Source organism: Lithobates pipiens, unplaced genomic scaffold, assembly GCF_037356315.1.
Source record: "Lithobates pipiens isolate NorthernLeopardFrog02 unplaced genomic scaffold, aLitPip1_a1.2 Scaffold_1, whole genome shotgun sequence".
Lineage (NCBI taxonomy): Eukaryota > Metazoa > Chordata > Amphibia > Anura > Ranidae > Lithobates > Lithobates pipiens.
Genome location: NW_027507685.1, coordinates 179,302,318 through 179,329,806, shown reverse-complemented (window position 1 = coordinate 179,329,806; position 27,489 = coordinate 179,302,318). Strand labels below are relative to the sequence as shown.

The 27,489-nt window shown below is 43.2% G+C and overlaps 2 protein-coding genes across 2 annotated transcripts in view; one reads left to right on the top strand and one right to left on the bottom strand.

The window, feature by feature from the left end:
• GNL1 (G protein nucleolar 1 (putative)) overlaps positions 1-21,078 on the bottom strand; it is a 56,804-nt gene extending 35,726 nt beyond the window's left edge. The window contains exons 1-5 of the mRNA XM_077478973.1: positions 19,642-21,078; positions 14,288-14,456; positions 10,834-10,970; positions 6,354-6,505; positions 5,015-5,086 (exon numbers count right to left, since the gene is read on the bottom strand). Coding sequence (XP_077335099.1) covers positions 5,015-5,086; positions 6,354-6,505; positions 10,834-10,970; positions 14,288-14,456; positions 19,642-19,714 — 603 coding nt within the window. The 5' untranslated portion in view covers positions 19,715-21,078. The remainder of the gene's footprint in view (positions 1-5,014; positions 5,087-6,353; positions 6,506-10,833; positions 10,971-14,287; positions 14,457-19,641) is intronic.
• Positions 21,079-21,173: 95 nt separating this feature from the next.
• The window catches only part of ABCF1 (ATP binding cassette subfamily F member 1), a 62,225-nt gene continuing 55,909 nt past the window's right edge, over positions 21,174-27,489 (top strand). Inside the window, exon 1 of the mRNA XM_077478972.1 lies at positions 21,174-21,386. Coding sequence (XP_077335098.1) covers positions 21,335-21,386 — 52 coding nt within the window. The 5' untranslated portion in view covers positions 21,174-21,334. The remainder of the gene's footprint in view (positions 21,387-27,489) is intronic.

Below are 27,489 nucleotides of genomic sequence, written 5' to 3'. Positions count from 1 at the left end.
CAGTGATCCGTGATGCGCCGGGTCCTGTGGACGGATGCTCTCGAGTGTGCGAGAGTGGAATTCTGGGAGGACGTCATATGACGGCCTCCCAGAGTTAAACAACCGCCCTCTAGCCGTCATTCGGCTATGGGCTGGTTGTTAAGTGGTTAAAAAGGTAGACAATATTTATCACATGGAGGACATGACCCTCTCCCTTAGAGGCAAATCTGATCTTGCAAAAAAGATATGGTCCCGCTTGGTTGCCTTCAAATACACTACCGCTTATGCGGAAATTAATGTCTCAACCCGTGTAACTCATTGGTATAAAAACCTTGTCTACAAGTTTAGATCGAGGCAGACATGCCCCCCTCCCCCTTTCCTCTTCCCCACCCTCTCTCCTCCCTCTCTTCCTCCTACCTCTTTCCTTTCTATGCTCTCTCTTTTCTTAACTTTACTACTCTTATACTGGAAAGGAGGCATACATCCGTTATGACGGTGTCAATAGGAATATCCCTAATGTGATGACTGTTTGATGAGTTTTGGTATACCGGTTATATGATAACCCCTTGACTTACTCAAGGGGCTATGATCAATCAACGTTGGAGACTGTACACTACCATTATGTATGTGAACACTATGTACCTTATATCAGATGCTGTCCATTTTGCAATACTGTATGTACCTCTTTTTTCTAATAAATATTGATTAAACAAAAAATAAATAAACCCACCATAGGTACCTGCTCCCACCTTCCCCCCCAAAAGGTGCCAAGATGTGGCACCCATGGGGGGGGGGAGCAAACAAGTAGAGCTTCCCCTTTTGGGTGGAGCTCTGCATTAAGCAAGGACCTTAAAGGTGGGGAGGAAAGTAGCTGAAAAAGCCTCTCTCTATGCTGAAAGCAGACCTCCAGGCATTTATCTTTTGAAATTAAAAGGCGATGTGTACCTGTCAACTCTCGTGAGTTGTATGCCACCTCCAAGATTGCTAAGGTTTCTTTATTACTGACAATTTCATCGATATTGGATTGTAGAGCTCCCACTCTACTTTTGGCGCTGTGACTGAAAGCTGAGGGTCTCTTCCATAGAAGCTGTGCTGCCATTTATACGCCCCCATTGTCCATTTACAGAACACTTTAAATTTTGTGATTGGTTCCCAGAATACAAGGAGAGTGGACAGGGGGAGAAAAGCAGTGGATTAATGACAGTATGGCTTCTGTAGATCGGAGCCGCAGCTCTCATATTCACAGAGCTGGAAGTATAGTGAGTGCTATATACTATCTGGCATCAATTAAATTGTAATATTAGCGAGCTTATATGCATTGTTGAGTATGCACTCATACCCCAGTTGAAGTCTTTGTAGACAAAATGCATCGTATTTGACGAGTCCTTTCCATGACATTGTGCCTTTGAATTTTATGCTTTTGTGATCACAGGAGGATTTTTACTTGATGCAATACATCTTGGAATATATGTAAAGTATTTTTATTCCAAATAAACCCGTAAATCATATGGTTTTTCACTATGTGGAGGCTTTCTGTATTTTATGGATGCGGTTAACCATAAACCTACCAAACGGTTCTGTGGTGGAAGGAGGCTTTTTACCATCTGGGACATTGCCATCCCGATTCATATTCTCACATGCTGAGTCTGGGTTGCCTGAGATGGCTCAGCTGAGGAGGAGGAGGAGGAATTGCACCACTTGCTATCCAGAGAGTTTAATCGAGATCTCTGGTCTCCAATCAGAGGATATAAGAGAGGTGTGAGCTAGGGGACTATTACGGGGCACGTAGATTTGTTACATCAGAATGAGAAAAAACAATATTACATAAAAATATAATTTATTAAAAAGGTGTGTTGCCGGATTGCCCCTTTGTCCTCTAGTTGGGGACCGCATTATAATTTTTCTGCTTTTTCTAACCTCCGCGCGTGCGCCGTTCGACCGGGGCAGTGGTCGGGCCTGCGCGCAGAGTGATAGCGTGCAGCCACCGTCCCAGTATCCTGGTGTCCAGTGCGCGGAGCGGTTCCTTGCGCGCGCACTGTTCGAGTCACTGACCCCGCTGACGTCATGCGCCGGCGACACAGCGCAGAGGTCATGGCGGGGTTGAGGGGCATAAAATGGTGGCTCGCCGCTATCCCCGCATGCCGTCTGGATCTGGGGGACACATGTGGCCGCTAAACGATCGGTGAGTGAAATATCTGGACACCTGGTACCCTCTATTCTTTATACATAGATTATGCTTGTCGTCTGCATTATTAATTTTGATACCTTGTCACCTTATAATTTTATACAGTTGGTCCATATTCACAAATACCGTTCCAATTGGAAGTTGTGTCCATTTCACACACAGATGTGTTTTGTGTGGCCTTTGCTGGTTTCCAATTCAATCTTGACCAGCCATGTCTATACCTCGGGATCCTCCTCTATATAATAATAATAATAATAATAATAATAATAATAATAATAATAATAATAATAATATATATAATAAATTGATCTTATTGGTAATTATATTTCCAGACTGGATACTCTCCTTCTACGTTTTTTTCCACGCTTTGTTTTTTCCGTTATCTCAGCCTTTTATAATCACCCTTATTACTATATTACTATGTTTTCACATTCCACACTAAGTTTTCCACCTTACTTCACTGGTGTTTTTCTGAATTTTTTGATATGGCGATTGTCTTGATATACTAATCACACTAACCCTGGGGCTATCCATTATTATAGTGGTTCTATCCCAGTATGGTCGTCGAGCAAGGAATGCACTTGACCCATCACTATTTTATTCGCCGATGGGAAGTTCTTCTTCTTCCTCCTTTTCCATCCTTTAACAAACTGAACAAATACCTTTGTTTAGATATAGATCGGCCATTGGGGTTTAAATCCCCCTCCCAGTCGCCAGGTAAGGCCTTTCTTTCCCCCAATCTGGTTCTGGCCTGTCCAGGGGCAAGGGCAGATAGGTAAGACTTTGCTCTCACTTTGTATTGTAATATTGTCTCCTTTATTGATTAGCTAAATGAATTGTTACTTTATGATGATTTTTGTATATTTACATACCCATAAATAATTGATGTATTTTTAGATGTAGGTAATTTCCTGAAGAAGCTGAGAAGCGAAACTAGTCGAAATACCTCACCTTCCCCTATGAAATTGTGATATATATCTGAAGTTGTAATGTTTTTCATTTTAATAAATTATATTTTTATGTAATATTGTTTTTTCTCATTCTGATGTAACAAATCTACGTGCCCCGTAATAGTCCCCTAGCTCACACCTCTCCGATATCTCTGATTGGAGACCAGAGATCTCGATTAAACTTTCAACCTACCTAATTGGGATGAGGGTGCACATTGAAGTTTGATCATTTTTATTTACTTATGTGAGGCCACCCATTTGTTGCTATCCAGAGATTTAAGATCATATGCCTGATTGATGCTACCTTCTAGTAAGCGCATTAATCTTCGTGGATGCACACACGGCAGTAACTCCTTTAGTCCTACACTCCTGGATTCATTCCCATCCATATATACTAATGGATTAATGTTTTAATAAACAATGGAACTATACTACCAATGTTGATTTACAATTTGCACAGTGCCCTTTATTTAGAGACACAGTCAATCGGATGGTGTTAGAGCTTTTTTGTACATGCTAATCACAATTTGTTGTGTATATTATTATAATAATACAGGATTTATATAGCACCGGCAGTTCAACATTTGATTCTTAGCGCTGCACTGTTTTCACTTTATATGCATTGTTGTACAGGCATGGCCAACCACATCAGATACCAACTGCTTTGAAAGGTCATTCTCTCATAAGTAGTGACAGGCAGGTGTACAGATTTGACCAATTGTGGCATCCCCATGATTTACTGCAGGAGAACGAATGCTGTAGCTGGAATCCCTGACAACCAACCAAACGGGCTCTAAGCTACTGCCAAGGTTGCCATGTGTATATTCTGGCTCATCTAATGCCTGAAACAAGTTAGCACTGTGGGATCTGTTTTGCACAGCACAGCTCTATCACTGTCAGTCCCACACTCAGACAGGCCAAAGTCAGGCAGATATCTCCTAAAGAAAAACTAAGAGACATCTAGCTGTGCTTGCAGTGTCAGGACTTTCTGCAGTTTGTCATGTAACTCAAATGACAGATAGAAATTATTAAAGATAAGGGCACCTTTGGTAATATGTTACAACTATATTTAGTGTGTAATCAAAGAGCACCTGCATGTGCCCCTCTGATCCTCTGCTATGACAGTGGGCAGGGGATCTTCTCTCTATACTCGCTGTCATAGTTTAAAAAGAGTGCAGGCGTGCGATGCTCTGCTCACGCGGCTGTCATTAATTCACAAGGATCTGCGAATGAACTACAAGTATTGTCTTCAACCGCGGCAGGCCGTATGTAGTCCTCAATGAACTGCAAAGGTGCTGACGAGTACTCTTGTAGTAAATTGATCCTCCAGCTCTCCATTAACTGTTTGAGGTATGGGCAGACAGCTATAATGAGAGTCCACTGAAGCCCGACATTGCATCTGTGAGCTGCCGATTGTCGGTCCAAAAAATATAAAATCAAATGCAAAGCTTTTTACCTGCAAATATATGTGCATTAAATATTGTTTTTTTTTTTTTTTTAATGTGAACTTAGCCTTTAAACATTTGAATTTCTTGTTCTTATTGAGAAGGAGTAAACACCCATGTTGAATGCTGAACAGCAATGGGAAATTGCCTTGTATGACAAGCACATCAGGTCTTGATTCAATCCTTACACAACTTTAGGCAAATTTAAAAAATGTTGTGATCTATAAACACAATGTATCACTTTATACAAGCCTATATTAACTGGCTGCGAGACTGCAGTCAAATCATTCATGCACAAAAAAAAAAAAAAAAAAAAAAATCTACTTTTTAAACAAATTAATGCATACCAGAGGACAACCACTGGTGCTGTGCCATACAGCATTAGGCGAAAGAACATTGAATGACAAGTCTGTACATAAAGCAGACACAAGAGAAAAGTGACACACAATACCAACCGGGTGCCGGATGTCTGTAATCAGCAGGACAATGTCTGACATCTCTAGAACTCTCCAGAGCTGACGCCAGGTCTAAAGACAAAGACAATAGAGGAAGGCATATTTTTTAATCGGCTTTAACTATTGTATTGTTTGTTTTCTTGCAATTTAAAAACAGATTGACCACATACAAAAATTTAGCAAAAAATCTGTGTTGCAAACAAGAATCTTTTTTTTATGATCAGATTCTATTAAAAACAAACAAACAAACAAACAAACACACACACACACACACACACACACACACACACACACACACGAGAATCTATTTAACAGATAAAGCATTGATGTCCACAGTACTTTTAGTTCATAATCATCTAAATTTTCCAAAAGATATCCCTGAGCAACCGCTATTTTATGTTATTGAACAATAGATGTAATATAGAATTTTTTTCTTTCCTTTAGGAGTCAGGCCTATCCAAGCAGAGAGGGGGAAAAGATAACAAAAAAATAAATAAATAAAAAGGGAGTTTATTACCAGCATAGATTAGAGCATGGAGCATTCATCCATTTTTTCCATATTTTTTCAAACCTCCCAAATGCATTACGTTGAACACACAGGATCTAGAGTTAGTATGGTATCATATATAGAGTTTATCACATCAAAATCACATCCTGCCAATACTGGTGTAGTTTTGGGCACCTCCAAAATAAATTTATAAAGGAACCAGGAGATTTAGTACATCTTGCACATTTAGGATCTTCTTTCCCATCTATCTTATATAAACAACTCTGGGCCACTCTATGGGTTGGAGATAGCGAGAGAAAAAAAAATGCATATTTTTCATTATTTGATCTCATATATCCCCTAGGGTCTCTTCAATATCCATCTCCCACTTTTGCCTGCATGTACTTGGAAATTTAAGAAGCAGTGCAGATAATAAACATGTAAAAACTTTAGAAAGAAGACCTTTGGGTCTTTAAAGCAAGTCTTAAATTGTAGATATTGAAAGACTTTCTACCCCAAGAGGTTTAATCTTTGCATCCACCTTCATTTGTGACAGTGCGGGGGGCAGGAGAGGATACCAAAGTGGGTCTATTGGATGTGATATAGACTTATTCCAATTGATCCCAAGACCAGAAAAAATACCAAATTTCTCTTTAGCAGACATTGCGGCAACCAGTGATCCCCGAATATCAGCTAGGTACAGCAACATAGCGTCTGTGTACAGAGCCACTTTGTCCTCATATTTACCTCTACAAAAAACTGCAGCAATGGGAATCTCTGCATTACTCTCGCAAAAAAAGTTTACGTAAAGCAAGGATGAGCCTGTTTATCATCAACAATAATTTCTCTCACCTCCAGGTTGTGATCGAAGTAGCTGAGATCTCGAGGGTTGTGGTTCTCGTAGATCTTCTGGAGATAATCTCTAAATGACTTCTCCTCCTGTGATTGCACAGTCTCTTTGCTCATGTCGTAATTCCAGGCTGGTCGTTTTGGGAAGTCCAACACTTAAAAGGATAATATGAAAATAGACCATAAACAAACTATGCCAGAAGAGATTGAGAAATGCTAGAAGATGGTGTATCACCTATAAACAGACCTCATGCCCAAGCTTAGCTTATTCCATTCTGTCCATTGCTTTCAATCATCATCTTCTGGCTCATAGCTCCTTAAGACCCCCTTCACACTAGGGCACTTTTCAGGTGTTTTTGTGCTAAAAATAGCACATGAAAAGCACTTCTTAAAATACCCCAATGTGGAAGCCAGAGTGCCTTCACACTGGGGTGGTGCGCTTGCAGGACAGGAAAAAAGTAGTCCTGCAAGCAGCATCTCTGGGGGCAGTGTGGGAGCGGTGTATAAACCGCTCCTCCCACTGAAATCAATGCGCAGCACTGCTGAAGCGCCTGCAAAGTGCTACGGTAACCTTTTTTCGGCTCCTAGCAGGGGTTAAACGCCCCCCCCTGTAAGCAGCCGAAAAGCGGAGCTTTACCGCTGACGTGCCACCCCCCGCCCCAGTGTGAAAGTAGCCTAAGGGTTCATGGGAGAGTCAGAAGCGTTCAAATGCTGTATATTTTTAAATGCTTTTAAGTTGCTTTGATTTGCTGTAGAAAGTATGTAAATGCTATCCTGTTAGCAGTTGCACTCCAGCAAACCGTCAGTGGTATACTCATAATTCCACCTCTTCTTTCTGCTTTCTTAAAGTGTATCCCCTCTTCCTGTCCCTGGGTGACAACAGACCATTAGCAGCACCAGTGGTGTCACCCAGGGAGGCTTGTTCACGCAAAGTATTACAATCCTGTGTGCCAACACGTCTTCCTGGCATGTACAGCCTTGATATGCACATCAACATGTGGTGGAACACTCTTTTCACTCATGGCTGCCTAGTGAAGAACTTCCTTGATAGTGCATACCCTTTGTTTTGTTCCTTCCCGAGATCTCCAAAATATGCTCCTTCCTAACCAATGATACCACAAAAGCTTCTAATGCACTCTCTGGTCATCTCTCGTCTGGACTACTGCAACTCCCTCCTTACTGGCTTACCTTTACATAGGCTATCCTCTATTCAGTCCATCATGAATGCTGCTGCCAGACTCACCCCATCTTACTAACGATTTAGTATTTGCTACTGCTCTCTGCGAATCCCTACACTGGCTTCCACTCCCCCAGCAAAAGTAGATTTAAAATACAACTTACAAAGCCACCCATATCACTAATCTATTCTTAAGACTACCAACCAAATAGTTCTCTTCGTTACTCACAAGACCTCAAACTCCTTTGTCACCTCTTCCCATTCCTGCCTCCAGGACTTCTCCTGATCCTCTTCCATCTTATGGAACTACCAACCCAAATCCGTCTTACTATCTCTTACTCTGTACACTTTTAGGCGATCCGGGAAAACCCTTCTCTTCAGGAGAAGCCTATCTTGCCTCCACCTAATAACTGTACTTTTTATTTTCTCAAGGAGCTCACCCCCCCCCCCCCCCACAGTTATTTCTTTATGTATCATTTGACCCCTCGCTCTTAGATTGTAAGCTCTAACAAGCAGGGTCCATCAATTTCTCCTGTAATGAATTATATCTGTACTTTCTGCCCTCATGCTGTAAAGTGTTGCGTAAACTGTTTGCGCTATTTAATCCCATATAATAAAAAAATAATAATAATAATAATAATAATATTATTAACACATGGCACTGAAAAGACCCATGGTGCTATGCATGCAGGGTAATGTAGTTCTATCGCCATTGTCACATAGCGATATGCATTTGCGCACCTGCAACTTTTGGGAAAAAGTACATCTGGGTAAGCAATCAATGAATATTCTTCATAATTTCAAAAGGTAAAAAACAAAATCTGCAATCAAACTATTAGTGGGCATTGACTGTAAAAAACATTACATTTTATTTTATAATTTCAGGAATTGCTTTGCCATGCTTCTGAGTTGCTTTTTTCATTCACATTGCCATAAATGACCCACAGATATTAGGGCCTATTGCCTATACTAGATGTAAAAGGCTGGATAGGATGAAAATGGTCCGATGTCTGTGGACACCTTAAGATGTTGACTTTTATATATGACTGTATCTGAATGCTAAATTCTTTTACGTGTCCTTACTTTCCATGCTTTTCTGTTTGTTAACTTTCTTCTATTATCAAGTGTTAACATATTCTTATAAGCTTTAAAACAAGCCACCACGGACCTCTGTAGCCATGTGGAGCAATTTAGAGACGAAACGGTGACATACCTCAAGTTGTTCTCTCAGCTACCCCTTCCAACAATGACTCAATAAGCTCAGCTCATCTCCTTCCCTCTTACCAGCAGTGATTCAGCAGCTTAACTATCCTTATTCCTTCCTTCATAATCTAACCTACCCCTCAACTTTCCAGCCCTAACTCAGCAGCTCAACTCACCCTGTCCTCTATTCCAAACAGGAACTAGGCAGTTCAACTCACCCTGCTCTTCCTCCCAGCAGTGACACAGCTATTTGCACCTTCTTGGAGCAAAGACTTGGTAGCCTTTTCATTTGTAATGTAAGCACAAAGTAGAAGATCTCGTCTTCTCCTTGCAAAGCATGCATGATACATACAAGAGCACCTGGCTCCACTGGAATGCCTTGATCTTCTCATGGGAAGGCAAGATGCTTCGGGGTGAGCGACGCCTGATTTTCTGAAGTAACTCCTTTTTAGTGCCCCGGGAGTTTGTCCTCCTCGCCCCTTCCCACACATCAACCCCTTCCTTTTTTTTTTCCCCCGCTTTAACTATTATTATTCTCATTCCCTCGGCTTTCCATTTCTCCCCCTCCTAAGCTCTTCTTTCTGCCTTTTTAATTTCACATAAAAAAAATAGATTTTTTCCTACAGCTTAACTGTAAAATCCTTTTCTTGGAGTACATCACAAGACACAAAGCCTGAATGGACACTGGTAGATCAATCAAACAGGAAGTCCCCACTACACAGGAAGTACTTCAGTTTTGTAGCAAGCAATAACATTTCACAGACAAGAGGGGAGGGACCTCTGTCTCCTGTGATGCATGCCAAGAAAAGGATTTTACAGGCAAGATATAGGAAAAATCCAATGTACAATGAAGAAAATCAAAGTACACAGAGCCGGTTATAAGAAAAACTATTCGGGACGTCCCAAAGAAATACCCTTGAGGGGAGGGATACACCATCACAGAAACTGCCACCAGAGGAAGACCTACTTTGTGGTTTGTAAAATGCTGAGGCCAAAGGCGGTATCCTCCACATTTCTGACATACACCTTGTAAAAACCCTGTAAATGTATAAACCCAAGACCAAGACCAAATAGCGGTCTTGCACACCTGGGCCACTGACACCCGATGGTGGATGGCCCAAGGTACTCCTACACACATTGTAGAGAATCTCTCCCCAGATAAAATGGGATTTTACCCTTTAAACCATAGGCATCAATGATACACTGGCAGACCCACTGCCAAATATTCAACAACTTGGATGCCGCCTGTACCTTCCTGGGCTCTTCTGGCAGCACAAACCAGGAGTTCTGACTTGTGCCGACAACTCAAGTAGATCCTGAACTTCCCCTAGAGTATATAGCGATCTTTTCTCCTGCCAACTGTAGCTTAAAAGAAAAATAAATGCAAGACACTGTCCTGATTCAAGTGAAAACTAAAAACCACTCTAGGAATAAAGATGGATGAGGACACATCACTTTATGACGCAAGACAAAGAACGGCTTCATGCATGATAGACCTGCCAGCTCCGCCAGTCAAAGTCCAGACCTAAATCCAATTGAGAATCTGTAATTTAAAATTGCTGTTCACAGATGCTTTCCATCCAATCTGACAGAGCTTGAGCCATTTTGCAAAATTGTCACTCTAGATTTGCAAAGCTGGTAGAGACATCCCCAAAAAAGCCTTTCAGCTGTAACTGTAGCGAAAGGCGGTTCTACAAAGTCACAAAGCCCCGCTTCTCAGATTTTTTTTTTTTTTTTATTACAAATAAATATCTAAAAACCATTTATAATTTTCCTTCCACTTCACAATGATATGCCAAAATGTCAAGGGGTATGAATACTTTAAGGCACTGTAAATCTTTGGGTTTACTTCTGCTTTAAGAATTGGATGGCAGAAGGGTTTGGCTAAGGTATCAAGGCCGTGACCTTTAAGTTATAGAGAGCACGATAGTAGGCGCTAAATGCATCTGCTACGGCATGTGGGTTGATTAAAGTCTCTTTGGTGGTGGGGCGGTGCAGTTAGGGAATGTGTGATTTGATACACCGACTCCTAATTTGCAAGCTAGGAGTTTCCCTGCCCGAAAAAAAGGCATATTATGACAAAAAAATAAAAAATAAAGTTACCTGATCCAGGTCTGTAAATTTTCATTATATCAACTTCCAGTTCTGTTTCTGGAACAGATTCCAGAATTTTTTCCTGAGCAATTTTCTTCCTCCGTTCAATTTCATCTTTGCTATCTTTCTCAAACTGAAGTCGATACCTGCAATAAATGCCAAGACTATGAGATGTCACCATCACTTACAGCAGACGATGACACTTCATAAGAATGGATAACTGCACATTATAGCATTATACATATCATATTAATAATTTGAGTAACAAAAAATATAAAAAAAAAAAAAAAAAAAAAAAAAAAAAAAGGTACTCATCATACATAAAGTATTTTCCCTGGGACTATAAAAAGGGTAGCCACTAACTTTTTATAATAAAAAATTAATTGTAAAAACACAAGTCACTGCAAAGACACATAGAAAGCAATTGTTTTCTGTGTGTCCCGGTCGCTGCAACACAGCCTGGAGCTGAAATAAAATGCAGACATGCAGCAGGCATTCTATTGCACACACCATACAGGATCATATGTCACTGTACAAGCAGTGCATACCACACCACACCGCCCCCTACCGCAGTCGGAACGGACAGCTGCCAGAGAGGTAAAGCATTCCGGCTGCTGTTCATTACAGTGAAAATTCAGCCTTAGCTTTCTACACATATCGCTAGATCTATAAATAAAAGTAGATCTTTCCAATCCTCAAGCATTTAAACATAGTAATGGCATAATAATCCATCCATTTACATCTTTCTTCAAAAGCTCTGTTATATGCAAATGTTTATTTTTCTAGAAAGACGGCACCTAAGACCTCATATCTATTGCTAACACCAGTCGGAAGTGGGAGGGTGGCCGTCTGGTCCAGCTTGACTGAGAGCAATAACAGTGAAGCATCACAGAAGGGTAATGCCGCGTACATAGGACCGGACTTTCCGGTTGACTAGGTCCGAAGGGATTAGCCATCTGACAATCCGATCGTGTGTGGGCTAGTCCGATTTTATTTTTTTTTAAACATCAGACGGACCTAGAAATAGAGCGTGTTTCAAATCTATCCAACGGACTTAAAAAAAAACATTTGTCTGTGTGCTGGTGCGACAGACCAAATACGACAGACCAAATACGACAGACCAAATACGACGCAAGGGAAGCTATTGGCTACTGGCTATTGAACTTCCTTGTTTAGTCCCATTTACAGCATCACGTTCAAAACTAACAGACTTTTGAATGGACTTCGTCCATTCGTGTGTGGTCAAGTCCGTTAGTTCGGAAAGTCTGTTGGAACTCCGCCAAAAGTCAGTCGGACCTAGTCCATTTATTTTGCTATAGGCACTGCGCTAATTTAACTGACAATTGTGTGGTCATGCAACACTGTGCACAAAAATAAATTTAAGTAATTTTTTCCCCCAAAATAGAACTCTTTTATAAATATTTTTATAATATTAGTATTAATATTTACATTTTTAATAAAATGTTTTACTTTATGCTATAAAACATATCCAAAAAATAAAAAATAAACAAATCGTATTTCTTCACAAATTTAGGCCAATGCGTGTTCTGCTACGTATTTTTGCTATAAAAAAATCCCAGTCAGTGTATATTGATTGGTTTGTGCAAAAGTTAGTGTCTACAAACTATAGTATACAATATAATTTTTATTTAAAAAAAAAATTATACTAGTAATGGCCACAATCAGCGACTTATAGCGGGACTTTGTGGGAAGCAGGGACACTAATACAGTGATCAGTGCTAAAAGTATGCTATGTCACTGCACTAATGACACCAAGGCAATCAAAGGGTTAAATGTGTGCCTAACCAGGGTTTACGTGTACATAAAGAATGTTTTTACTAAAGGGATGTGCTGGATTTTACTCCCTTTGCAGGGAAACAAAATCCATCACATCCCTGCTGACAGGACAGAGCTCTGCATTGTTCTATCCTGTGTCTCTCCACATCAAACAGCAGGTGCTGGCAGACCCACTGATCGGCTTCTGCTAGGATTAATCCCAGCAGAAGTGGCTCCCTTAGACAGCTTTCACACCAAGGCACCCATAGCGTCAGCGGTAAAACGCAGCTATTTTTAGCAGCGTTTTACCGTCGGATTTGCATCGCATTTTGGCCGCTAGCGTGGCGCAATAGCGGCGTTTTGCCGGCGGTATTGCAGCGCTGCCCCATTGATTTCAATGGGGAGCAGCGGTGGAGGAGCGGTAAACACACCGCTCCTTCATCGCTCCAAAGAAGTTGCTGGCTGGACTTTTCCTGACGTCCTGCCAGCGCACCGCTCCAGTGTGAAAGCCTGAGGGCTTTCACACTGATGACAAAAGGAGCGGCAGTTTAAGGGCGGCTCGCAGGCGCTATTTCTAACGCTATAGCGCCTGAAAAACTCCCTCGGTGTGAAAGTAGTCGCACTATAATATATATATATTTCTGAACAGAACGGCCGTCCTGTAGCAGTAAATCTGCTATAGGGCAGTTGGGAACTGGTTAAAGTACAATTCCACATTTCCATTGAGGTGTGCCACCCCCTTACCTTCCCATCACAAGATGGAAACAAAACCATCTCCAATTTCAGAAGTTTCCCATTCAAGTATATGGAACGCTAATGTGCAAGCAGCCTGGCACTAGATTTCTACTGGCTAGGCTGCTTATGGGAAAACACTGGTTGTGTGAATTTAGTTGTTGACTGTGTAAGGCTTCAAACCTGTGTAAGAATTTTCTCCATACTTCCTGTCTTGGAAATAAAAGATGAAATCTCCTTGAAATAAGGAAATCTCACCATTGTCAGTGATTACTAGAGTTGCACGATTAATCGCTAAAAATGTTGTGATCTCCATTCAACCCCCTTCAGATCTCTATGCAGAATTTCCCAATTCATTCTTGTAACAAGAACAGAGAGTTCTCTGCTCACTCACCCAATGTGAAAGCACTCAGAGGCAGTTAGGCTGGATTCACACCTATGCATTTTTAGTGCTTTTTTGCAGATTGGCACTACAGTCCATTTAGCATGGTTTCCTATGGAACAAGTTCTGTAGAGCACATCTGCAAAAAGCACTAAAAATGCATAGGAGTGAATCCAGCCTTACAGGTGCTATTTTTAGCGCAAAAAACACCTGTAAAGCACCCAGTGTGAAAAGTGGCCTCAATCAAAAAAGGAAAAAAAAAAACAGTAAAGTGATGATGTTACGCCGCGAGAATCGTAAACTTTATTCTAAGCAAAGAAAATTGCGATTCTCATTTTAGACAGAATCGTGCAGCTCTAATGATTACCAGAATAAGAGTCCCCAGGAGGAGATTTAATCTTACTCCATGTTGTGTGGTAGCTGTCAGACATAGAATTTCCTCACACTTTCTGTCCATGCACCAGAGGAACATCTCTCAAAGTGCCATAACGTATATTCCACAAATATGGAGATAAACACCAACAGAGAGTAAGCATACAAATACTTACAGAAACATTTACATGACATACAAACCTGTTGGGGTCATAGTCTTTTTCTCCAGGTTTGGAAACCTGTGGCTGCTGGTTGAGACGTCTTATTTGGGGACGGAAGCTCTCGCTGTCGGAGGTGTCAGTATTTTCCTCTCTCCGTTCTCTGCTCTGGCTTCGACTGTTTGACTCGGATCGTCCAGCTTCTAGAGGTCCTGAAAATAAGTCAATAATATAAGTGAAATAAGGTATTTTAAAAAAAAAAGTATATGTGTGATTATATATATATATATATATATATATATATATATATATATATATATATATATATATATATATATATATATATATATATATATATATATATATATATATATATATATATATATATATATAATCTCTTTTTTTTTTTTTTATGTTCCTTGTTGGGTATTTTTTGCAAAGTGAAATTTTACTCAGCTTCACCTCAATCATTAAGCTAAGGGACTTGCTTTACAAAACAAACATGCTCTACTCAATTAGTAAATCATATAATTGACTATGTGGCCCTAACAATAGTTCAACAGTTTAAAAAGCAGGGTGGATATAAAAAAAGGAAATTGATTTTTTTTAAATTCAAAATGTATTTTAATAAAATGCTTTTGGAGTTAAAATCTATTAAAAATAAATAAAAAGTTTTCCATTTAAGATACATTGATAATTTAGTTTATCCAGCATGAAATAAAGCTTAGTTATGTAGCATGAGGCTGTATATTCTGCAATATTTACATTTTTTGTAAACTCGTTCAATGAATCAAAGTTCTGCCAGGAGAGATAACATGCACTGCATTGATGCATTCACACAATTTTGCATTAACCATGAGCTAAACAAAGTTCTGGAATATGCCTTTATCCCGTTTTGCAAATCTATGTACACTACAAACTATATGATTGAATCGGTTCTGCTATCGATGTTTTACTAAACTGACAGCTTATTATTCTAAAGAGGAAACCTTAATTTTGTTTGCAAATATTAATGTTTTTAACTACCAGAAAGAATAAGTGCTTATATTTAAAGAGCACCTGTCATTTCAGATCCATCATGGCAGCGCACGTTAGCGGGCATCCACTCACCTGCTACCGCCACGTCCATCGCCTTGTTGTGTCACTGCCGCATCACCAGCTGTCCCATTAAAGTGAATGAGACCGTCTGAGTCAACGGCGGGTCAGAGAGATGACAGCTGCTCTTTAAAAAACACGATTTAAATCAAATCCACCCTGTTAAGAAGTAAAGTGCTTCCTCCAAGTGAGCCTGCTCTCAGTTTGTGCACTGATATACATATTACTGGCCACTTTATTAGGTGCAATTGTTTAATTGCTCGGTAACACATGGCAGCAAATTAATGCATTTAGGAATCTAGACGTGGTGTGAACGACTTGCTGAAGTTCAAAATTAGTATCAGAATGGGATTTAAGTGACTTTGAACGCGACATGGGTTTTGGTGCCAGATGGGCTGGTCTGAGTATTTAAAAAACTGCTGATCTATTGGGATTTACACACACACACACACACACACCTCTAGGGTTTACAGAGAATGCCCTGAAAAAAGACAAAATATCTAATGAGAGATAGTTGTGTGGACAAAAATGCCTCGTTATGTCAGAGGAGAATGGGCAGACTAGTTTGAGATGATAGAAATGCAACAGTAACTCAAATAACCACTTGTTACATCCAATGTATGCAGAATACCATCTCTAGATGCTCAACACATCGAACCTTGAAGCATAAGGGCTACAGCAGCAGAAGGCCACGCCAGGTGCCACTCCTGCCAGCTAAGAACAGGAAATTGAGGCTACAGTTCACACAGGCTCACAAAAATTGGACAATAAAAGATTGGAAAAAAAGTTGCCTGGTCTGATGAGTCTCAATTTCAGCTGTAACATTCAGATGGTAGGATCAGAATTTGGTGTAAACAACATGAAAGCATGGATCCATCCTGCCTTGTATCAGAGTATTCAGGCTGGTGGTGTAATGGTGTGGGGGATATTTTCTTGGCACACTTTGGGCCCCTTAGTACCTATTGAGCATCGTTTAAACACCACGGCCTACCTGAGTATTGTTGCTGATCATGTTCATCCCTCTAGGACTACAGTGTACCCATCTTCTGATTGCTCCTTCCAGCAGGATAATGCACCATGTCACAAATCTCCAATCATCTCCAAACTGGTTTCTTGAACATGACAAGGAGGTCACTGTATTCTAATGGCTTCCACACTCACCAGATCTCAATCCAATAGAGCACCGTTGGGATGGGGAACGGGAGATTGGCATCATGGATGTGCAGCCGTTAAATCTGCAGCAACTGCATGATGTGATCAGGTCAATACGGACCAAAATCTCTGAGGAATGTTTCAAACACCTTGTTAAATCTATGTCACGAATAATTAAGGCAGTTCTGAAGGCAAATGTGGGTCCAAACTGGTACTAGCAAGGTGTACCTAATAAAGTGATCGGTGAGTATACAGTAAGGGCAAAAAAGTATTTGGCCCCCTGCTGATTTTGTACATTTGCCCACTGACAAAAATGATCAGTCTATACTTTTAAAGGTAGGTTTATTTTAACAGTAAGGCCTCATGCACACAGGGCATTTTTAAAACTGCAATTACCGTATTTATCAGCGTATAACACGTACCTTAATAATTTTAGGAAAGAAATTTCAGGAAAAAAATTGAAAAAAAAAAAAAACTTAAAATTTTTAAATAAAAAAGAATTTTGAAGCAAAATGAGGGTCAGTGCCCATCAATGCAGCTTGGTCAATACCCATCTTCAGCCTCACAGGTGCCATCAATGCAGCCTGATCAGTGCCTATCTGCAGCCTCACCTCAGATGGGACAGGGAGAGGGGCGGTATGAGTACCGTCAGATTACATACAGCGAGAATCTCCTGTTTACTCGGTGACCTCTTTATTTCAAAGTCCCGCCTCCTGGACATGCTTCTATGATAGACAGAACACTGGTCCAATGCCAGCCCAGGAGACGGGACTTCCTATTACAGAGGTTGCTGAGTAAACAAGAGATTCTCACTGTATGTAATCTGACCACTCATCCCGCCCCCTCTGAGGCAGCCCAAATTGAAGTATTGGTGTATAACATGCACACGCTAAGTGCATTCAATTCTAACTAGTTGCCGCCTGCCGTGTGGTGCGGCTCTCGTTCTGGGACAAAGTCATTTTACAGCGTCCCAGAGCGCCCGCCCACGTGATCCCCGATCTCTGTAAGGAGCAGCATCAGGAGACAGCTACACATGTAATCAGGGCACTGATCATCTGTGCCCTGATTACAATAGCGATACCAGTGACACAAATCAGTGCCCACCACTGCCCACAAGTGCCACCAAATCAGTGTCCATTAGTGATGTCAGTCCGTGCTGGGTATCAGTCCCACCTATCAGTGCTGCCCATCAGTGTCACCCAGCAGCACCTATCAGTGCCCACCAGTGCTGCCTATCAGTGCCGCCTCATTAGTGCACATTAGTGAAGAAGAAAAATGAAATGACAATATTTACTGACAGAAACTAAGTAAAAAAAAAAAGAATTTTTTTTTAAAGTAAAAAATAAAAAACCCAGCAGTGATTACATCCCACAAAAGAAAGCTCTATTTGTGTGACGAAAATGATAAAAATTTCATCTGGGTACAGTGTAGCATGACCGCGCAATTGTCAAAGTGCAACAGCGCTGAGGGGTGAACAATGGCCTGGGCAAGAAGGAGGTGTAATTGCTCTGTAGGCAAGTGGTTAAGGGTGAAAAAGTGCACGTTATACACCGATGAATACGATAATTGCATTTCCATGTTCTATGTACTGTGGGAGACCAGAAATAGTCAATGCAGGATCCTGGGTTTAGTAACGCTTTAACTGAACAAACTAGAGTTGCACGATTAATCATCAAGAATCGTTATCGCGATCTTGACTAAAGTGTTTCCCGATTCTTTCTATGCAAAGAATTCTCTCTGCTCTTCTGAAGCCACAGCCATCAAAAGAAAGCAAGGGGGGAAAAAAATGGGCTGTCTACCAAGAATCAAAACATTCTTTATCAGTTGAACTTAAATATAAACATTGTAACTATTTGTCAATGTAATAAACTTAGTGTGCAAGTGAAAAAAGTTTAATCACTTAAAGAGGAGTTCCACACAAAAATTGAACTTTTGCTTTTCAGAACCCGCCCCCCCCCCCCGTCTCACATTTGGCACCTTTCAGGGAGGTGCAGATACCTGTAAAATACAGGTATTTGCACCCACTTCCGGGCATAGACTCCCGGGGGGGGGGGGGGGTTCTACGTCACTGTCTGCTGGGAGACACAGGGTCCATTCGAATTGCGCAGTAGGGAACCAGGAAGTGACACTATATTTGTGCAGAGGTCTTTCAAATGCAATTTTTGGGAAAAAATTACTTTAATGAATAAAAAAATAAAAACTAACCAGTAAAATTAGCCTTTTTTTGGTATAATGTTTAAGATTTGACATCGCGAGAATCGAGATTTTTTTATTCTAAGCAAAAAAAGTAGCGATTCTCATTTTGGCCATAATCGTGCAGCTCTAGAACAAACAAATGCTGGCCATATAGAAATATGTTCGAAAAAGCATTTGATGTGCTCGATCGTTTGACTTTCGAAAATAGAAATATTATAGAAAGCACTTTTACGTGCAAAATAATTAAGTTAACCAACATGTCTGATTTTTTTGTCCCGAAACGATTTCCAAAACATTAGTAGCGTTATCGACCGCAAACCATTCAAACAAATCTACAGCGCATGCGCGTGTTCAAATGTATCTTTGGCTCATATGTAATCAATCAGCAAAAAAAAACTACCCTTTATGTTATCAATCAATAATATGTTGATAATTGGGCAACATCTGTTAATACAATGATGGTGTTATCGCATGCGCGTTCAACAGACCTTTACAAATCTGACTGTTTTTAAATGATTTTCTAACCCTGTCTGGAGATGAGCTCGGGCGTGTTTGAAATCCCATGTGCCTGATCCCGTCAGGAAGCCAGCACTGCTTACGGCTAGGGATGAGTTCAGGTGTGTTCCCATGGCCCACATGCACAGCCCACCAGGAAGTCGGCACTGCGGAGCGCTAATCACAGGCAGTGAGACATTGTCACGATGCGCGGCTGCAGAGATCGGGAAATATCTCACTGCCTGTGATTAGCGTAGCGCCAACTTCCTGGCGAGCTCTACACGTGTGCTGTGCGAACACGCCTGAGCTCATCCTTATTTATAATACAGCAGTATTTTAAAAAAAAGAGAAGGAGGGACAGCACTGAAACTTAGACATCTCATTGTCACTATGGTCCACTCTGTCTTTTAATACATCATTATTTAGATATTATACAAAACACAGGAATTCAGCACTTACCTCTCTTCCGCTCCCTTTTGTCCTGCAGCTGCTTCTTCTTTTGTTTGCTGCTAAACGGCTTCTTGCGAGGCATTTTTAACTTTCGTAAAAAAAAATCAAAAAAAAAAAAAACCCCCACACACAACTCCTGGCAAACGACTATAAAATGAGTGCAATGCCTCTTCCCAGAGATCCAGACAGTGCGAATACCACACTCAAAATTCTCAGTAATTCTCTTGGTAAAGCCTTAACTAAAAGTCAATATAAATAATAAAGGTAATCCAGGCTCTGTGTATTATTTCAATAATTTGTACGTGGAGAGGAATTCCTAAACTGATAAACGCTGTTCCAGATTTCGCCCCATTTATTGTTTTCTTAAGACCCAACTAAGCACAACTTAGCAAATTTACAGAATCACCTGTCAAAGGTTATATGACTTACAAGATTGTCGAGCTCCTGGTAATCATCTTTAAAAATAAATACTAAATTTTGGTCACTTTCAATGTTATTCTACCTTTTTTATGCTTCCTGAGCACTAGAACATTTAAAGCGATTGGTGACCATCCAGGTTTTGGTCTTTTTTTTTTATCCTAGATGTTCCTCCATGACTAAGTTTTCTACAGTACAATTTATGATGGTCAATCAGCAGTCCCTGAAAAAAATAAAGAAAATAGAATCTTACAGAAGGAGCCACCAAATAATGACCCTTTGTGCTAATTATGGTCCCTCCAGGACTGGCCTTTCTGAGGTCTAATCAACATTGGTCAGTAGTCCCTGAAATAACACTGATCCCTTACAGAAAGGCTGGACCTACCAAGACTCAACTGACCTTTTGTGCTAATGATGGTCCCTGCAGGACTGAGGGTTCTACAGTACAATAAATGTCAGTTTGCTGTCCATGCAGTGAACAAACAATGGGCTCTTGCAGAGATAAATGACTCTCCAAATTGAAGCCTTTTGTGCTAATGATGGTCCCTCCAGGACTAACCCCGCTCCCCTGCGCTGTGATCCCTCAGCTGTCCCTGCAGGACTGACCATTTACTCCAGGCCTACATGCACTACCCTCCTCCAGGCTGAGGCCTCATGCTTACTGTCCATGCCTCTTACTCCCTCAGGGGGTCTTCTACTGCAACAGTGGGGCCGCTCCCCTCCCGAGCCCACTCTATAGTGCCAGACAACAACCTGTCCCTAGGTGGTCAGAACCCACCACTAAAGTCACGAGTGGGACCAACAATGTGCCTCTCTCAGCTCAGGCAACAGGAAATGCCCCCTGTGCGTTCCAGCTCAAAGTCACTAGCCAACCAGCGCTCCGTGTGCGTATCACGCCTCTCTTGGCTCCCGAAGGCCAGCCAATGAAGATTTCAGCAGCGTTCCTGTCAAGTGACCTCGACTGGCCAACGAAGAGGAGGCTACGAAAGAATCAGCCGTTCCGTCCAATGGGAATACAATTTGTGTTTCACGCCTCAGGCCCGATAGGTGGAACATATGCGTTTCGCACCTCGTTTTGGTATGAAGCCGTCCAATTGGTGACCTCCGTGCGTTTCAGAAGCGAGCGTTGCCTTCGTGTCCACCAATAACGTTCTATCTTTCATAGGCGAGGCGCATGGAATTCGGCGATTAGTCTGCCGGCTTGAAGGGGGCGAGGCTTCCAGAGAAGCTTGGTTCGCCGGTGAATTGTCCGCGCCACGTGAGGGAAGAGGGATCGGTCAGCAAGATGCCTAGAAAACAAGAGCTGGAGGACGAGGAGGGGAAGGAGAAGGAGACAGGTGAGGGTGGGGTGGGGTGTTTTCACAAAGGCACCCTCATTTTTATCTGACTTCCCTCATGATAGGCTTCTCCTATGAGGGAAGGCCATGGGCCACCATAACCCAGACTTCCATGTGCCCAGCATTGGCCCTTCCTCATAGGGAAGTTTAGAGCTTTTCCTGGCAGGCTGGAACGCTAGCTGGGAGCCTGAGATTGTGCAATCCCTGAGAGATTAATTTTATCTCCAGGCAGATACTGAATTGCAGTTTAGATGTGTGACTTCACCCAGACAGCTGAGCCGGGTCGCCGGTCCATTTGGACAGCGGGGCCCGGGTTGCCCGCCCGGACAGCGAGGCCGGATCGCTGGCCCATCTGGACAGCGGGGCCCGGGTTGCCCGCCCCGGACAGCGAGGCCGGGTCGCTGGCCCATCTGGACAGCGGGGCCCGGGTTGCCCGCCCCGGACAGCGAGGCCGGGTCGCTGGCCCATCTGGACAGCGGGGCCCGGGTTGCCCGCCCGGACAGCGGAGCCGGGTCATCCACACATTCCGGACAGCGGGGCCCGGGTTGCCCGCCCGGACAGCGGAGCCGGGTCATCCACACATTCCGGACAGCGGGGCCCGGGTTGCCCGCCCGGACAGCGGAGCCGGGTCATCCACACATTCCGGACAGCGGGGCCCGGGTTGCCCGCCCGGACAGCGGAGCCGGGTCATCCACACATTCCGGACAGCGGGGCCCGGGTTGCCCGCCCGGACAGCGGAGCCGGGTCATCCACACATTCCGGACAGCGGGGCCCGGGTTGCCCGCCCGGACAGCGGAGCCGGGTCATCCACACATTCCGGACAGCGGGGCCCGGGTTGCCCGCCCGGACAGCGGAGCCGGGTCATCCACACATTCCGGACAGCGGGGCCCGGGTTGCCCGCCCGGACAGCGGAGCCGGGTCATCCACACATTCCGGACAGCGGGGCCCGGGTTGCCCGCCCGGACAGCGGAGCCGGGTCATCCACACATTCCGGACAGCGGGGCCGGGTTCGCCCGCCCGGACAGCGGGGCCGGGTCGCCCGGACAGTGGGGCCGGGTCGCCCACCCGCCCATCTGGACTTCACGGCCAGGTCCTGGACCTCCCTGCTGACTGTACAGTGTAGCCTGGGCCTGCCCTCAGCCTGTGATTGGGCGATGAAGGCGCAGCAGTGTAGTGAGGAGGACATATTTCTACTCACCCCTCCTGGGCACAAGCAAAGCAACAGAGCTCTGATTGGTTCTCACAGTCCATGGATTTAGACGCTCTTAATATATGCATGTGAAAAATAAAATTCACAATTTTAGTATTTTTTATTTTTTTTAAAAAATATGAACTGTTTATTTCTGCCCAGGATTCAGCTTTAGGGCCCGCTCATTCTATGTGGTGACCTGTGTTTTTTGGATGTGATCAGTAGGGCAGAACACTTGTTTTCTGTATCCCATGTGTACATTGTGACACGCCATCGGGTGGATTGCAGAAAATTTCACACGTGTTTCATTTCTATACAATGCAATGGACATTAACTTAAAGGAGAAGTCCAGCCTGAGCTCGTTTGGCTGGGCTTCTTTTATGGGTCACAGCAGTGGAATTAGTTTTGCACTCCTGTGACCCATTTTCAGCAGAGAGAGTTCTGAAGTCCGCTATCTGCTGACATCACACAGATCTGTCCAGGCACTGCGTCATCACGCCTCTCCCTGCCCCTCCACAGCTCAGCGCTCCAATGAGCATGGAAGGGCAGAGCGGAGATATGCTGACAGGCAGCAGCTCTCTGCTCGGGGAGGTGAGAGAACTGAGCCATCGGCGATGTTCGAATGCGCAGTCCTCAGTGAGGAGCCAGCGGGAGACCGATGCTGCATCCATCTAGGTAAGTATGAATGTGAAAAAAATAAAAACCCATACTTCTCTTTTAACGTGATTTGTAAAGCAGGGTGGATAAAAATCAATTATTAAACAAAAAATTCAAAATCAGATTTTTACTTTTATCAAATTAATTTAATTTTGTTTGCAAATATTAAAGATTCTAACTACCAGCAAGAATAAGTCCTTTCATTTAAAGAGCACCTGTCACTTCAGATCCATCATGGCAGCGCCCGTTAGTGGGCATCCACTCACCTGCTGCTGCCACATCTCTCACCTTGTTGGTCACTGCTGCTTCACTAGCCGTCCCGTGAATGGGACTGTCGGTAAGTCAACAGTGGGTCAGAGGAGGAGCCGCTGCAGGACAGAAATGAGGGGCACATGTGTGGGCTGGCTCATGAGTCCCCTGCCTCGTCCATTGACAAACCCACGTCACTGCATTTGATTGACAGTAGCGGGAGCCAATGGCTATCAATCTGTCCAGTGAGGACAGACAGTGGCTGGAGCCGATGGGCTTGTGCACATCGCTGGATCTCTCTCCAAAGCCCTGAAGTCCCTGTGAACTTCTGAAGAGTTTTCAGACACAGGAGATGAAACCAGCCTGAAATTTGTGTTGGGGTGGGTGCTATAAATAGATTACCAGAGAGCTGGTCTATTCACAGCACAGTCCTTCCTTCATCTGCCTATGTGGAGGGGGGGGTGCCTTTCCTCCAATCAGCTGTTGCACAGTGTAAGCCAAGACTTCACTCCCACTGCTGAACAGGAAGAGAACATTTCTAACGCAATGTGCACTTTGTAAAGAATATAGAAAGCTGAAGACAGCAGATATACATGTAAAACGTATGTAGGAGACTTTTTTTTTTTTTTTTATCCCTGTGTACCATCTGAGGCTGATCACTTCACTGGGTATAGGAGAGGGTTTACATCCACTTTAATGCATAGAATGCATTAAAGGGGTGTTCCGTTTTCTTTTTAAGTCAGCAGCTACAAACACTGTAGCTGCTGCCTTTTAATAAGGACACTTGCCTGTCTAGCGAGCCTGCAATGTCGACCTCCCCGAGGCTGATCCATCCATCGGATCGGCTGTCGGCACCGCCATCTTAACAAAAGGAAAGCCTTGCGGCTTCACTGCATGTTTCCTACTGCGCATGCGCGAGTCACGCGGCGCTTTGTGAATGGCCCAATTGTTTTCTGGGACACGCATGTCCCAGAAGCCAATGGGGCTGCTTGCCGAAGAGAAGGAAGAAGCAGATTAGGAAGAATGCCTAGCAATGGGGGTTTCTGGTAAGTTTTAAAAAAAAAAAATTTATTTATTTTTTTAAGAATATTAAAGCGGGAGTCCGCCGGGAGTTCCGCCGTTTTTTATTTTTTTTTTTTTTTTTTTTAAAGCCAGCAGCTACAAATACAGCAGCTGCTGACTTTTAAAATAAGGACACTTACCCCCCCCAGCGCGCCCGCGATGTCGGCACCCGAAGCCGATCTCTCGATCGTCTCTCGGGTGCTGCCGCCGCCATCTTGGGTATGGGAATCAGGAAGTGGAGCCTTTCGGCTTCATTTCCCGGTTCCCTACTGCGCATGCGCGAGTCGCGCTGCGCAATAAGGATGGACCCGCTGCCTCTGGGATCTGTGTGTTTCCCAGCAGGCAGCGGGGGACTTTCGGAAAGGGGTGTAGATCTACGCCCCTTTCCGCAGAGAACTATCCTGGAAGTGGGTGCAGATACCTGTACTGTACAGGTACCTGCACCCCCCTCCCCCCTGAAAGGTGCCAATTGTGGCGCCGGAGGGGTGGAGGATTCCAATGAGCGGAAGGTCCACTTTAGGGTGGACCTCCGCTTTAATGCTATTTTTTATTTTAGGGTGGCCCTCCACTTTAAAGGAGGAGTCCAGCCAAAGCTTGTTTGGCTGTACTTCTATGGATCACAGGAGTGCAATTCATTTTGCACTCCTGGGACCCGGTTTCAGCAGAGAGCAGACTTCAGTTCAGAAGCCGGTCCAGGCACCGCGTCATCCCGCCATGGAGTCTGCATCTGCCAGGTGGCTGCACCGACACCCAGCTCAGCCTCTCAGCGAACAGATGAGAGCCTGAAACAGCCACTCCCCACTCCCTCCCCAGCCCAGCACTCTAATGAAAGGGGAGGGAGAAGAGCAGAGAGCTGTGACTGACAGTCAGCAGCTCTCTGGACACAGAGCTCTGAAAACCGAGCCATCGGCTGTGTTCGATTGCTTATCTCTCAGTGCAGTGGCGCCAAAGGACAGATGCTGCATCCACAAGTGTTGATCAGGGGGGAAAAAATTCCTTAATTTCTCTTTTAACTACTTCCCACCCGGCCACTGCACATAAACGGTTGGGTTGTCCTTTCCTCGTTTTGAGGGGACTTTCAGCAGCGCGGCCAGATCCTGTCATCGATCTGATCACAGGATCCAGCTGAGCAGAAATCAGGATACTTGTGTGGATTGGCCCTCCCGATCACCTGACGGCTGTGTCCAATCACAGCCATCACAATGTAAACAGAGACGTGTGACAGTTCTCCCTATGGAGCTCAATGGGTGGGGAGAGGGGAATCTTTAGATCTGTAACAGCTCTCTGTGCGAGGATGATTTTACACAGAGAGCTTTTACAGATCACCCCACAAAGTACACCAAGCGCCACTGATATCCCCCTGTCCCTATACACATTTCAGTGTCCAAATAAAAAAAAAAAATCTGTCTGCCAACACCAAATAAACACTGATTTGGGTTATTTTTTACCAAAGAAATGTTGCAGCATCATTTTTGGTCAAAATTTCTCAAGAGAAATTACTTATTTGCTAAATTTTATAACAGAAACTAAAATAAAAAATAAACTTTTTTATTTGTAGCATAAAAAATAAAAATCCCAGCGGTGATTAAATACCACCAAAAAAAAGCTGTTTGTGTGAAAAAAATGATAAAAAACGCGCAATTGCCCTTCAAAATGTGACAGCGCTGAAAGCTGGTCTGGAAAGGACGGGGGTGAAAGTGCCCAGTATTGAAGTGGTTAAGGTGAAAAACCTTGAGACTTTACAACCACTTCATATCCGGCCCGTTCTAACATTCTAACACTTTGCTCCTACGTGTAGAAATCAACTTTTTTGCTAGAGAATTATTTAGACCCTCCAAACATTATATATTTTTTAAGCAGAGGAGCTATAGAATAAAATGATGGGTGTTGCGATTTTTTTTTTTTTTTGTTAGAGGGTGTTTACTCAGCAGTTTTTCAAATGCAACTTTTTGGGGGAAAAAATACACTTCAATGAATTTCATTGCACATGAACACAGTGTATACAATACCTGATTTTCTTTGTAAAATTTAAAGTTTGATGTTATGCTGAGTAACTAGAAACCTAACATGTCATGCTTTAAGATTGTAACTGCCTGTGGAATGGCAGAAAACTACGGTACTTAAAATTCTCCATAGGCAGCACTTTGAACGCCTTTACAGGTTACCAGTTTAGAGATCCACAAGGGGTCTGGTGCTAGAATTCTTGCTGTCACGACGACAATACCTCACGTGTGTGTGTGTGTGTGGTGTGATCGCTGTTTACATATGCATGCGGGTGTAACGTATGCATTTGCATTTGTGCAGGGGAACTGGAGTGCTCTTTTTTTCCCCCTATTTTATTGCAATCACAAGGGATGAACAACATGAAGTCCTACGGGTGGCAAATTGTTAGTTGTTGTAAATCTTTACATATCCTATGAAGTGATACGCAGAGATGAAACAAGGCCCCCTACATAAGTTGTACCTGTTTATCTGCAGTCTTCTCTTTTTTCTTTTCTATATCTGTTCAAAGTGAAGAATTTATAAAGCTGGTCTGAGCTGTCAGAAAACGGGTTTGCATAGGGCAGTGCTCGACAAAACCCGGTCGCCAGGTCGCATTGGCGACTAGAATCAGCGACCTTGCGCCTGGGGCAGCATAGCTGGGGGTATCCCGTCTCCGTGGACCCCCCCCCCCCCCCCCCCCCCCCGCGCGCGATCGCGTCGGGCCGCAGGCGGCCGGTAATTGAGCCCCCGGCTTTGAGGCCTTCTGTGATCCTATGGTTCCTTCTGGAATCTGGCGCCCTCTTGTGGTGGCCGTTGGAATTACAACCAACAATGCTAATCGGATTGCCTGCCAGTCTTTCTCCATCCCTTTACTTAGAACCCCTAAACAAAACAAAAAAAAAATATATATATATATATATATATATATATATATATATATATATTTTATTATTTATTCTAACA